Source organism: Amia ocellicauda, chromosome 19 (genome assembly GCF_036373705.1).
Source record: "Amia ocellicauda isolate fAmiCal2 chromosome 19, fAmiCal2.hap1, whole genome shotgun sequence".
NCBI lineage: Eukaryota > Metazoa > Chordata > Actinopteri > Amiiformes > Amiidae > Amia > Amia ocellicauda.
The window spans coordinates 15,419,023-15,433,100 of record NC_089868.1 but is presented as its reverse complement, the minus strand read 5'-3'; the positions used below and the strand labels follow the sequence as shown (position 1 = coordinate 15,433,100).

Below are 14,078 nucleotides of genomic sequence, written 5' to 3'. Positions count from 1 at the left end.
TCTTACCAGCAGTCATTTTAAGACAGGGGTTTTGGGAGGCTGAAATGGCGTCTTGTCTCCCCAATCCCATCCTAAATCCTGCAGGGCCGAGAGAGATTGTAAAGGCAGCGCCCTGGCATCTATTAGCGCCTCTCCAAAGCCTTTGCTTTCTGCTGCAATGGCACGACAAAGCTGAAAAGCAAATAAAATCAACGCCTGAGTTATTCAACTTACCATACACCGAAGAACTGCATGCATGCAACTACACAAGAGCTATATATGTATATGTATTTAGAAATAGAAATATATCCGAAATCAACACCGGGGAAAGAAAGAAAAGACATGCAAGATATTTTTACATTGCATTAATCCTGACAGTGGTGTAAAACTTTACCTACTGATGTTTTTTCTTTGTTTATTCATTTTTTTAAATAAAATATCAACACACGCATAACATTATTTTTGAATGCATTTATGTAATTAGTGTATTCGTTTCCTAAAAGGCATGCAACTCAAAACAGAAGGGAAAGCAAAACACCAACGTCTTCTTTACATTGAAAAAAAAAAATATATATTTTAAATATAAATTATAATAATCACTAGAACCAATATAAAAAATACAAAGTGTGACTTGATCTGTAATCTTAAAAAGTAAGGTAAAAGTTATGTGCATAAACCAGTGCGATATCCCGGCACGGAATATATATATAACTTAAATATATGTAAATATATGTCACAGCACACACATGTAGAGATAAAACAGCATTCATAAGATTAATAAAATAATCACATTCTTTTGAATAGATGAATTTGACAATAATAAGCTTTATAATTTAAATATAAACTGGATTTATAGAACTATTCTTAGGGTACATCAAAAGTATATTATTTCTCATTGCAAGTCATATGAGGAGTCATTATGGAAACATAGGTCAGGTTATGAATTATAAATAGGTTACGCATATTCTTTATGGTCGAATTTCCATACTTTAATTTAAAAGGAGCAAAATATGGGTGCTGAGCGACGTGCTGTATCCTGGGAACAATAACTATTTTGTGTTATACTGTCCATTGTGTGTGTGTGTGTGTGCGGAGGTTCACAGCGGTATTTACACATGGGCAGGAATATGAAACGAAGCATGGGCACAGGGCACATGACTGTGAAGGGGAAAGGGCCTGCCCGCTTTGATTGGCAGGGCGCAGGACCATTAGCGGGCGGGCTGGCGGCGCACGGCGCTTTAAAACCCTGCCCCGGCGCGGCCCGGTAGATGGAGCTCCAGAGCGCGCGCGGTGCCAGCACAGCGGCGGAGCGCGAGACGGACGGGCACGGCAGCGCGAGCTCCCACGCACAGCCGCACGGGCGGGCACACAGAGGGGCACCCACTGGCACCCACTGGCACCCAGACGCCAGAGACTTACCGAAACTCAGGCGCAACTTTCTCTCCAACACAACACAAGAGAGGATAGCAGTTGGGCAACTCCGTTTGCACTCGAGGGCTGCTGGAGGAGACGGTTGAAGAAAGGTAGGAACTTTCTCAGGGACCTTCAGGCTCACTCACATTAGACTAACACACACACACATGCACACTCACATATATGCACTTATCTGTGTGTGTGTGTGAGAATTGTTGTGTTTGGTTTGATGATTTATGAAGATTACTTTTCAAATGCATGCGTTTTGGTTATTGATGGAGCAAGTCGGTAGTTGGGAAAATGTGTTCCTTTCCTTACTTTCAGAAGTCATTGTCCTGCCAGAGGTTACAGCTGATTTTGAGTCTTTCATAATCCATCAGCAAGATGAGCAAAATACCGGAATGGTCCAAGTGCATGGGCTGCGTGCTGTGTTGTGGTCATTTATGTACAAACAAACTTTGGCTGGTGTTAAATGATATGAAAACCACACAAGCAATTCATAATTCCACTTTCAGCCAGACGAACATGACGTTTGCCCTGTTCATTATGGAAATACAGACGAAATCCTTTTGCCAGGTCAATAGTAATAGTAATGTAATGTGAACAGTGTGTGATTGGCGCTGGATGGAGCAGATTGTGCTGGCTGTGTACTGCGAGCTGCCCCGGGGGCTAAAGGCCTTCGACAATAACACTTTCCCAATTTAACCGGATCAAAGAGTAACACTGTAAATTCATGCCAATTTACATAATGACGCTTTAATAATCCAACAGCAGGGTGTTACAGCCGGGGGCTGCAGACACAGCCAGGAGTGAGGAGGGACGGGTGGATGGAAGGACAGATAGACAGACAGAGAGAGAGAGAGATGGAGAGATGGATCATTAACAGCGTTAAACATGTGCACAGGTGCTAGTGACAGCATGCGTGATATAATTACAGTTTTACATTCATTGGTAAGCAGACTTCTGTACTCCTAAATAGCACCACAACAAGCCTTTACTTTTTTCCTCCTCGGTGTTATATTTGAGCAAAAGTTAAGTGTATTACAGCGAATGGAAAACAAATCTGATCAGAGTATCATGAGATTGATTTAAAAAAGAAAGATGGGCTATTTTTGATAAGTGCTTTTTTTGAAGAGAGAGAGAGAGAGAGAGAGAGAGAGAGAGAGAGAAAAGGCCAAGTAGTCCGTGTCATGATGATAAATGAAGGCTCTGCAGTCCAAACCTATTTGCACCCCCATTAGATGGAGAACCAAATGGGGATCAACATGCATATTTTACAGCAGAGATCTCATACATCTCAGCCACATGAAGCCCTGGGGCAAGAGGAGAAAGAGAGGAGAAACGGCTCCCATTCAACTCAAACACTTGGGGAGGAAAGTAAATGTTTAGCAAAGCACCTTCTGTCCGGCGAATTGAGTTACTCCCTTATGCGCCATGATCGCATTTATCAGGCAGTCGTGTGACTGATGGGGTAGGAAATGAACATGAAACATGAAAAAATAGATGTGAAAACAGATCCATAGGAATAAACGGCTAAAAGGGATAGAAGGACATGTATGGATATAAATAAATGAACACGTATACAGACATTGAATTATTGTGCCAACAGAAACCCGTTTATGACAGTAATACTTATTATTATTATTATTATTATTATTATTATTATTATTATTATTATTATTATTATGCTATGTCCTCTTGCAAACTTTTTCAACATTTTGCATGATACTTCTGTTTCGGAAAATTGCGAATTCGTTTTTTTAGATATAAATACTTAATATACTTTTGCTATTGAATAAATCCATATTTTCGTTGGGATTCTTTTTTAGAAAATGTTTTTAGCTAAAGCATATTCATAGCCTAGATGAAATCAAATTTAAAAGAAAATATATGCATGGTTTTGAAATGATAAAACAACCGAGATTGAACACGTCAGTTTGAGTTTCTCTCTCATGCGGGTATTTCACCCATTATTTCGGTAATGAAATAATGTCAGAGCAAATACACAGTGGATATGAAAAAATATATAACCTGATATGTGAAAGTATAATCTTAAAATCGGCGACCATGCTGCAGCGTGCAAATACTGAGTCATGTATATTTATTCAATCGCAATTTTGGTAAATGAGTATTGGATTCCTTAGAATCCTAAGGTACCTTGAGATGTATAAAATTCAGACCTCGTTTGTGAAACATGTTATTCAGCTAAAGTATTTTTTCTAAATACAGCTCATATACACAAGCGCAACAGGTGTGTAAATAATTTAGGAAAGGGGACACAAAAGGGGTGTTTTTCAGTGTATCCAGTGAGCATGACGCGAATAAAGGGGTTTATATTCGGACTGGATTAGTCTAATTTATAGCGCCGCTCCGTCTGTGACAAGGAGCAATGAAAGCAATTAGTGCAAATCAAGAGTTAATTGAAAACATCTGAACGTGCAATTACAGGTTAAAATTCAATTACCACCCCGTGACAATTGTTTCATTTATTTTATATAGCAGGTCCAGTTTAGGGAACAAGTACTGAACTCTTGGTGTGGCTGTGATTCGGCTTCTGTTTCCAGGCCGTGCGTTAATTGACAGTTATTTGTGCTTTCCTGGAATCCGCGTTTATATTTAAGGCTTCTGGGAACGTCTGTATTGATACATTATTTATTATTATTAATATGATTATTATATATTTATTATACTTATTATTATGGTGGTTATGATTATGAATGTAGTAATAGGTTGATGTTTTTTATATTGTTATGCTAACCTTTATAGGAGACATCTGTTAGTGTGTTGCGTGTAAACGCGCCCCGCTGGTCGCCTCAGGTCACCTTTGGATCTTTTCGAAAAACATTTAACAAATGTTAATGTTTAACAAATACATTTAATAATCAGGAGCCATATAATTAGGCTATATAGCGGCATCTATTTCTCAATTAGGAAGGAAAAACATACCATGAAATAACTATTATTCAGGAATACAAACAATTCGCTTTATGGACCTTTAAATATCCTTATCAATATCGTTACCTTGTTATTGCCGGGGGCGTTTTGTAATGTCACATTTGTTTAAAATTGTGAAACGCTATTGTTAATTTTTTTTTTCCTGTTCCAATGGGGACATTTTTCTAATTATCTTTCACCCGAAATGTGACAGACCACTAAATATCTCAATTAATGCAAATTAGCACATTTGAATATTTTGTTCCTGTTGGGGACAGAAACGGAATTAATTAAAAGCTAATTATTAAAATTAAGAGTCAGAAGAACCCCAAATCATAACGTCATCAAAAGAGGAAATAGACTGAAAACGACTATTAGATTAATTTATTGGCTATAGATTTTAATTGAATAATTTAAACATCCTCTATAAATATTACATAACATAAAACATACAAAATAAAAGATGGCATTTCATGTTACTGTTCATAATTATATATCAATTAATTTGAAACATTAACCAAGGATTAATTTAAATAGTTGTGATTCACTGGCATATATAAATCTCATTTTTGAGCAAATGTGCTCTAACACATTTAACTATAATATAGTAGTTAAGCCTCGTTATCTAATAATATGTATATCATGTCGAGACGCACTTTTAAAGTTTTTTTTGATGTTTGCCATTGGCTTTATCATCAACTCTTATGTATGTATGGAAGTACATGTATGTATGTATACAATATACGTATGCACACACACACGTATTATGAGAAAATATGACAATTTAAAAGGCATATATATACCCTTCTCCCCTGGCTCTCGTCCCCAGACACCCGGCTGCACCAGAAGATTTATCCATCTCCTCTCGGTCCCCCAACACTTCCAGGACAGTAATACATATCTAATCATGTCCTGCAGCACATTTTATCTCCGAAAAAAAATCTTAAACTCCTACAAGAACTAATGACATTTAAAAAGCGCTCTTAAAAGTCTTCAGTTTATTTATTTATATATATATATATATATATATATATATATATACACACACACACACACACACACACACACACATACTCATATATACATTATATATACACACATACAATATAATCAAAATGGTTTTCAACAATGCAATACATTTGAAGGGATTAGTTTTTGTTGTTTTAATCTTTACTAGGTTTATCGTATTTCTGTATTCATTAATCAATCAATTTATTTATTTATTTATATATATATATATATATGTATATATGATTTTAAATTATCATCAAATATCAGATATTCCGACTTAGATTACATTTTTAAGCCATAATCGAATAATATATTTTTAAAATGTTGGGAAATTACATTCGATACACGTGTCTGTTAACATTAGTATTAATAATTATTATTATTAAATATATGTTGTGCCCTGAATTAAATAACATGTATGTATAATTTAATTCAAATTTAATTAATTCATTTGATTTATTCTCATTCAAATTTTAATTTAGGACAGCATTTAAGTGTGTCAGAATATTTATCTCAGTACTGATGACAATAATACTGTCCTTGTTCTACTGTTATGGATTTGCGATCAGGAATACATTGGGATATGAAGTTGTAAGTGTAACTATAAACAGAGCAGGCTTTTTAACAGCACTGCCAACTTTGGTTTCTAAGTTGTGGGCATCCTGGCATGGGTGGTAAGCGCTCTACTACGAATCCTAATACAGTTTCCAAATAGGGTTTTATTAATGTACTGATTTTTCTTTTTTCTTTTCTTTTTTTTAATAAAGCAAGGTTTAGTGGGATTTGCCTTACTGCAATCACAGGCAAATGGAGTGATGACATTCTCTCAAAAAGCATCAGTCACACTACATTAACTGAACGAGAGCTAATTACCCCAATTAGAAGTCTGATTTATAATTAATGGCTTGGGCCAAGTAATAATTGGATGTTAATGGATAACGGTTTTATCTGAGAGAAGATTTAAGCTTTCTTTCCATTTGCCCCCAGAGGCGGGTTGGCTTTTTTCTCCTTCTGCAACAAAAACAAAGACAATCTGTTATTAGCCGATTCAATGAAAACAATTAAAGAGACGTCGGCTTGGGGGGATTTGTGCAAAGGACGATCAAAGTGGGTCTGGCACCATGCAACCCCGGGACCCGCATGGGAGCTGCATTTGGCATCGCACGACTATCAGGGTCGGTGCAATTCAGACATGAACACGCATGTTGTACCAAATTCGGACATGAACACGCATGTTGTGCTAAGTGGGTCTTGACAGAGTTTGAGAGCATGACGGCAGGTAGAGATTGTGGAGATTTGATTTAGACACAAATGCACTTCTTGGGGTACCTCTCCCAGTAGGAGGCGCTATTGAACAGGGGTGGGAGCTATAGGTTTCGGATGGCAAGTCTTTGATGCATAAAACAGTTATTTTAACAAATGTAAACAAAAAAAGTAAGTGACAGCAAAAAGGAACCTTTACCAAGCCATTAACGTCAAAGTTAATTATTACAACCAAATGTTTCCGTCCATAGCTAATTGCGTACTGCCTCATGGTTTGATGGTTTAGTAACTAACTAAATAAATAAATGCAGACATTGCTTTTGCGGGGTGGTGAAACTAAAGGCGCTCTTGGCAATGATTGGCTTGCCTGCATGTTTAATGATATATAAAGATGGTTTAACAACAGTAAGCAAAATTTGTCTTAAAGAAGAAAAGGCCACCGCCTTGATAAATTGCTTTCTAATTTCAACACCAACAGAAATGCTTGCGTGTGTTCTTTCTACTAATTCAGTAATTATATTTGTTGGATATATATTTATGGATATTTAATGTTGATGCTGATTGTGCTGATTTTGGAATTTGGAATTTCCCATTTAGGTTTGGTAATATGTTACAACTAATTATATTATTATTAGTAGTAAGTGTAGTAGTGGTAGTAGTAAGTAGTAAGTAGTAGGAGTCAAATAACTTAGCACATCACTTATATAATGTCAATACAAAGAAAAAAAAACATACACACATTAAAGATATTTGTAATTTAAGTTTACCTGTTTTTAAAAAGGTTGCATATATATATATAAATCTATTTCCTTTATGTGGAATTCCTTGCAAAGCAGACAAAGACAAATTAAACACACAATGATTTAACTGATTAATCTTTAATTAATTACATTATTAAATCGATGGTCTGCACTGGGGGCAAGGGTGTTTTAGACAGTATTTTAGGTTTGCATGTCTGTATATTTGAATGTATCCATTTGTTTATTTTTCGAACTATTCTCGTGCTACAGACCTCAATGCAATCAAGTGATCTGACCAAAATGTAACCAATTCCATCTCTCCTAGGCAAGGGTCGCCATGCAGCACTATGGAGTGAATGGATATTCTCTACACGCCATGAACTCTCTCAGCGCAATGTATAACCTCCACCAGCAGGCGGCACAACAGGCCCAGCACGCCCCCGACTACAGGCCTTCAGTGCATGCCCTCACCCTGGCAGAGAGACTGGCTGGTAAGAGACAGCCACACACACACACACACACACATACACATACACACACAGACAATATGTACCAGCCTTTGCCTTAGAGACTGCTTAAACTGCTGTTCAGACATAGGCCTGGACCAAATCAAAATGTTGATCTACCTGTGAAATGCAAATTACAAACTTGTAACTAATCGCTTTTTTATGTAATGTCAGAGGCCACTTTCTACAACTTATAAATAAAAATGTCATAGGCGACAAGGTTGTAATTTACATTTCGAGGCAGGTCAAAGTTTGGATTTGCTCCAGGCCATAGACTTGTAAGAAATATGTGACTTTAGTTTCCAACGTGAGAACAGTAGCGATTAGTGGTTTTCTTGCCTGATGTTATAAAATAATCAGTGATTTGGAAATAAATGGATTTCAGCTGGTATCTTAGTACCCACTTCATGAATATATCTAATCACACTTACATACAACTTATACAAAACTATAGAAAAGTCTATCTGTACACTAGATGAGCAAACTATTATTGGAGGCACTTTAATTTCCTTTGCGCCTAATTTAGAAGGCGCAAAATAATTGACATATCTTCATAATTTTCATGGCTTCCAGTTTTTAAATTAAGGTTCTCTTTAGAGCAGCTCCAAAATATATTTGCACAAACTGGTGCAGAAATACTTATTGCCATCGCTTTTATGATGAGTGCATCACAGATTTTACATTTAAACTAGTTATTCCTAACTCATGTGTGAGAGGAAAAAAATGGGTTACTGACCTTTGCAGACCTTTCCATTAATTAAACTGGCCACGTGTCTTCTCTTCCAACGGCTGTACATTTCAAGACATCATCCTCGAGGCTCGCTACGGCTCCCAGCACAGGAAGCAGCGGCGCAGTCGCACAGCCTTCACCGCCCAGCAGCTAGAGGCCCTGGAGAAGACCTTCCAGAAGACCCACTACCCCGACGTGGTGATGAGGGAGCGCCTGGCCATGTGCACCAACCTCCCCGAGGCTCGTGTCCAGGTACACACGGCTCACCAGCACTCTGCTTTGAGTTTTCCTTACAGTTCTGTGAAAATATATTATTTCCAAAGCAATTCACAATACCCTTTCCCTTATTTTTTACCTTGCTGTCATAGAGAAAGTTCATGTGGGGGAAATGTTTATGTAGCTTTTGTACTGGAATCATCAGTGACCGTTTCAGTCACGAGGGAGGGAAGGAACTCAAATTATTAAAGTAACTCTGAACCCAGAACTTGACATGAAACTGTATCCAATCCTCTTCCCCTGGTTTTCCTATCAGGTGTGGTTCAAGAACCGCCGGGCCAAGTTCCGCAAGAAGCAGCGCAGCCTGCAGAAGGAGCAACTGCAGAAGCAGAAGGAGGTGGCAGAGGGGGGCCTGGAGGAAGGAAAGGGCGAGCCGCCACCGGCAACCGTCATCCCCGAGGCTCACACTCCCCCCTCCTCTTCGTCCTCTTCCCCGGAGGCGGAGCGTGCCCCACACCCACTGCCCACCGAGCTGAGCGTGGAGGTGAACGTCACGTCGGCCGAGCAGTCGGGCAGCGAGTCGGCCGCGGAGGAGCACACTGACAAGGAGGAGGAGCTCAAACCGCAGCGGGACGAGCCCAAGTGTGATAAGACCCTCTCCCCCGGCAACAAGTCCCCATCATGTAAACGCCTGAGTCCCAAAGCAGGTCAGTCTCTTCAGCCTGTGATCTTAGGCTCAACAAACAACTCATTATGTCAGTCTTTAGAATAGAAAGGCGATCTATTGTTTCTCTGAACTTCACCTTTTAAAGATCATGTTAATCTTGGCCGAGTAAGACTGTGTCCAAACCCTGGAAAGCTATCAATTCCCTGTTGTACACGTCAAGCCCACTTAAAGTCGTTACAGTGTGAAATCACGCAACAGTTCCCAAAAAAAGGGGGTAATTTTCAAGATGAAAAGCTTGACTCAACAGAACATAACGGTGCGCATAATTATCTGAACAAGCTAACAGCAGGGGTCTCAGGGAGATTAAGATCATACTGTCCACTATCACACTCCACAAGAATACAATGCAGCAAATCACATTTTCCAGTCACTGTGTATCAAGCTGCATATAATAGCATATTTATGAGCACTTTGATTGAGAAAAAAACTCAAAAAATAATGTAATTTTTTAGCCCATTTTAAAATACAAGTCTATTTTAGGTACAATGCAGAATTCCATTTATCTTCTCTGGAATGTGCCCTATGGCAACTTCAAGCTGGAGGAAATACATAGAGTATGCTTATTATTGCACCTTCATCATTTCATTTTGTTTTCCCTTCCACAGACTCTCCTCTCAGTTCATCAGCAGTCCCGTCCTCCAGTGGTGTCAACAGTGGGATGGCACAGAGCCACTCGTACTCCTCATCTCCGCTCAGTCTCTTTCGCCTGCAGGAGCAGTTCCGCCAGCACATGGCCGCCACCAACAACCTGGTGCATTACTCCTCCTTTGACATGGGCACGCCATCTTCCATGCCCTACCTGGGCATGAACGTCAACATGGCAGCGCCGCTGGGCTCGTTGCACTGTCAGTCCTACTACCAGTCCCTGTCCCATGCCCAGCAAGTCTGGAACAACCCCATCCTGCAGGCCTCGGGCTCCCTGCCCAGCCTCAACAGCAAGACCACAAGTATTGAGAACCTGCGGCTCCGCGCCAAACAGCATGCAGCCTCGCTGGGCCTGGACACGCTGCCCAACTGACCCCTAGGCTTGTGGCCCAGCCAAGAACAAGTCCTGCCACTCACTCCGCACCATTCTCCACCATGTCTCTAATATCAGCACTGCTACGGGATCGAGGACTCAGTCCACACCCTCTTATCTGCTAACCTAACACTTAACACTGAATACTTGTGTTCCCTGTTTGAGGTGATTCATCAGCGCTTGTGCTCTCAGCTGACGTGTTCAGTGGTGGACTGAACAATGGCTTTCCAATTTCGCTTCGACGCTTAAGAAGAGTGACATCCATGCTAAAGATACTCAGAGAAAGTACACTTTCAGACATCAATTCCTATAAGCTTTTAAATCCGAGGCTGCATTTCAACTAATCAGATTCTGCCGGTGCATGCAGATCTTGTGAAGAAAAGAAAAAAAATCTTCTCATGCGTGATGACATCACTGAGAGCCCATCAGGGAAAAGCAGTATTAATCACCACCGCGAGAGATGGAAATGCAGCCCTGTTCGGAAAAGGAATTGTGGGAGCAAACCAATGAAAAATTACATATTTAAATCAACTGCACCCATCGGCAATTATAATAGACAAGGAGAACGGATTAAAACTCCCGAAGATCACCGAGCCCGCAATCACAAGGGAGAGGGCGAGACACAAACCTCACTATCTTCTACTCTGGCTGGCCCTGATCAACTTCACACAGTTTTAAAATGATCTTCTTTCCTTTATCTGTGCTGTTAGATTGAAGGCACGGACCCTCACACCTGGGACCTTCCAGCTTTGTAAATAGCCTAACCCTGTCTGTTCACATTTCCCTGGTCAATGTGTTGAAGTCAGTGTTGCCTTCTGTGAAGAAGACTGTTAAAAAAAATATGAATTATTTTTTAATTTCTACATTGAAATATTAGTTCTAAGGGGAAAGAAGATGCTTACAATCCTAAAAGTCAAGGAACCCAGATTCTTCAACATATGTAATGAAAGTACTTAACACTTAAAATCAGTATGTGTGTCCCTTTTTTTGGGAAGGGAGGGGATCTTAGTGGATTACAATGACTCTGACGTTAGTTGAAGTTGAATATACACGTGTTATCTTTAGAAATGTAAATTGTGAATCTGAGCCATGTATATTTAGACATTTGCTGTAGTTAAATGTGACTAATTTATGTGTTTTATGCCCAGGATTAAACTACTCAAATGGGAAATAATGTAAAGACAAGGGAATGATTTTGTATTAATTAGGTTTTGCCTAAAGCAGCAAAAATTACATTTTCAGCAGTATTGTGTAATTATTTAGTTCCACTTAAATCTCATGTCCTGGACAGAATGATTACCAAACAGTCAGTCACCTCCACCCTTCCTGAAGAAGTCTGAAATTATGCATCTTCACTGACATGCAACAGGTTTAATTGAAAATTTGATTTTGTCGCTGAGATGATGAATAGGGCCTTCCAGCATTTAATTCCATGCGTTTTGTTACAATTACATCACAAAGAAGCTGATTATCAGAAACTCCTACATTTTAATTTCCTGGTGTTACGTCTCACTTTGATTGTGGGAGGGGACTCTACCTAATGGAAGGCAATTAATGTAATATTTCTAACGCCAGATTGGTCACTGAATGCAGCACTTCCTGTGGGGACAGGAAATTCCCCTTGAAAGCACTTCCTAACTTACCAGTAATGATGTTATCTGGCCAGAGACTTTTCTGTCTCTTTGTGTTGAGGATTCTGAGTTGTTCCTTTAAAATAATGTATATTATTTTATATGTAAATAACAATTAAAAAATTAAAAGATCATTTTATCTGTAAATGTTAACCAAAATGGGATACTTAAGGTTTCATTTGTTCGTAGATTGAGAAGTATCATGGGAATGGATGAGCCAGTAGCTTTGCTGAAGGAAAAAAAAAAAAAAATACTGAGCAGGCATCAGCCTGCACTTTAACTGGAGATGTGATAAATTATATACATGATACAGTCTGGGTGTCTGTGTAAAAGTCTGCTTTGCGATTTCCATTGTGGCTGTTATCATAGAGAAGAGTAACCATGATTAATTCAAAAGGCCGTGACACAAAGTGTGAGCTTAGATGGAAACTGATCGGGATTAATTAAGGTTTTCCTCAATTGGTTCAGTAGGTTTTAAAGCGAGATGTTGACAAATCTTCAATAAAGCACAGTTCGAAGATATCTATGAATGGTAGTCCTCTGACCCTGTGTTATTTCATACATGTCCACCTCACACTTGCCACAGATGTGAATGAGTGAGAAGACGGATCCCACCAGGTAAGAGGAGTGCGGCCCCAGCTCTCCCACTAAACACATCATCCGTCTGCTGTCCATTCCTTAATCAGCACAGTGCTCAGATATACATACTACAAATCCATTGCAGTCACACGAGAATTACACTGCAAATACAATGTATATATGCAGGTAAATAAAAAGTTGAAATATATGACACCCTTCATTTGTATTTGTATAAGTAGGAGGGAAAAAAAAGATATCGGGAAGTTCAGTTTTGCATTTCAATACATTACTAATCAAATTGACTCATCTGCTGCACCATGTATATCTAACAGCGCAATAATTACATATGTGTTGAAATGTAATTAGTTTTTAAGTCCAGTGGAAGATTCGTGACGTAATAAAGTACTACCTTAAAAACCTGGAGAGATGCACATTATTTACATTTTATTTAAATGAAGTGGCGGGCAGCAGTTGAGTGTTGAGTGACACAGACATATCTAAAAGGAAGAAAAAAACTAAACTAAACAAAACCCAACAGGTGATATAATGAGACGGCCACGGATTAAACAGAACAATCCACTCGTGTAACAAGAGCGCACCAATCTAGCAATAAAGACAACAAAGATCTTCAAGGGTTTTCAGCACCCAAAGAATGTTTCAACCCAAATGAAGTCAGTGTATCCATAATTAACCTCCGTCGTGTTATTTAAGCTGATGTTATTAGAAGACAGTTCTGTACACCGTTTTCAAAGTTTACTTCTCCTATTATTCTCCATTGTTCCCCGCATCTCTGGAATCCACTGTCACCCCAGTCCGAGGCTCGTCTCGACCACAAGGAGGAACAAGCACAATGAGACTCGTCCTGGTGCTAATGCAATAACATCAGAACTGAACGGCTTCCAAGACATCCCAACGCGACAAAGGAACTCATTATGTAAATGAAATACTGGGAGGGAACACAATACTTCCAGGACTTTAAACCCAGTCAATTTTAATCAGTTTCATCCACACCTATGGACTCAAAGGTGAACAGTACCCGAGTTCATTTACGTCCTTCGCCTGTCACAATGTTGCTCAGCCGCAACTGTTTCAAAACAGACACCAGAACCAACATTGAAAAAAAAAAAAAAGACTCCCAAAATAAATTAAATTCTTTGTGTTAGCGTAAAATACTTGTGTCCTGTGTCCACTGCCTATAGCAGAGTGCACTTAATAGACTATGACCAGAGGCTAACTTCAATTATAAAGATACTGACACTAGTACCACAACTGTAGTTTGGAGTCAGGGACCAAACTCTAGTTCTAGTGGTTAGAGATCTAGTTAGAGCCCA

At 39.2% G+C, this 14,078-nt stretch overlaps 1 protein-coding gene across 1 annotated transcript; it reads left to right on the top strand.

Moving 5' to 3' along the window:
* The first annotated feature begins 1,275 nt into the window (after positions 1 to 1,275).
* On the top strand, positions 1,276 to 12,698 carry LOC136714803 (diencephalon/mesencephalon homeobox protein 1-A). The gene is made up of 5 exons (XM_066692419.1): positions 1,276 to 1,502; positions 7,666 to 7,831; positions 8,650 to 8,828; positions 9,109 to 9,499; positions 10,125 to 12,698. The coding sequence occupies exons 2-5, from the start codon at positions 7,678 to 7,680 to the stop codon at positions 10,535 to 10,537; spliced, it is 1,137 nt and encodes a 378-aa protein (XP_066548516.1). The 5' UTR covers positions 1,276 to 1,502; positions 7,666 to 7,677; the 3' UTR covers positions 10,538 to 12,698.
* The last annotated feature ends 1,380 nt before the right edge of the window (positions 12,699 to 14,078 follow it).

Excerpts from the sequence above, each read along its gene's own strand:
- LOC136714803 (XM_066692419.1), top strand. The coding sequence starts at position 7,678 with ATGCAGCACTATGGAGTGAATGGATATTCTCTACACGCCATGAACTCT. Across the intron at positions 7,832-8,649 it reads CCTGGCAGAGAGACTGGCTG|ACATCATCCTCGAGGCTCGC; the intron begins GTAAGAGACAGC and ends GTACATTTCAAG. Across the intron at positions 8,829-9,108 it reads TCCCCGAGGCTCGTGTCCAG|GTGTGGTTCAAGAACCGCCG; the intron begins GTACACACGGCT and ends TTTTCCTATCAG.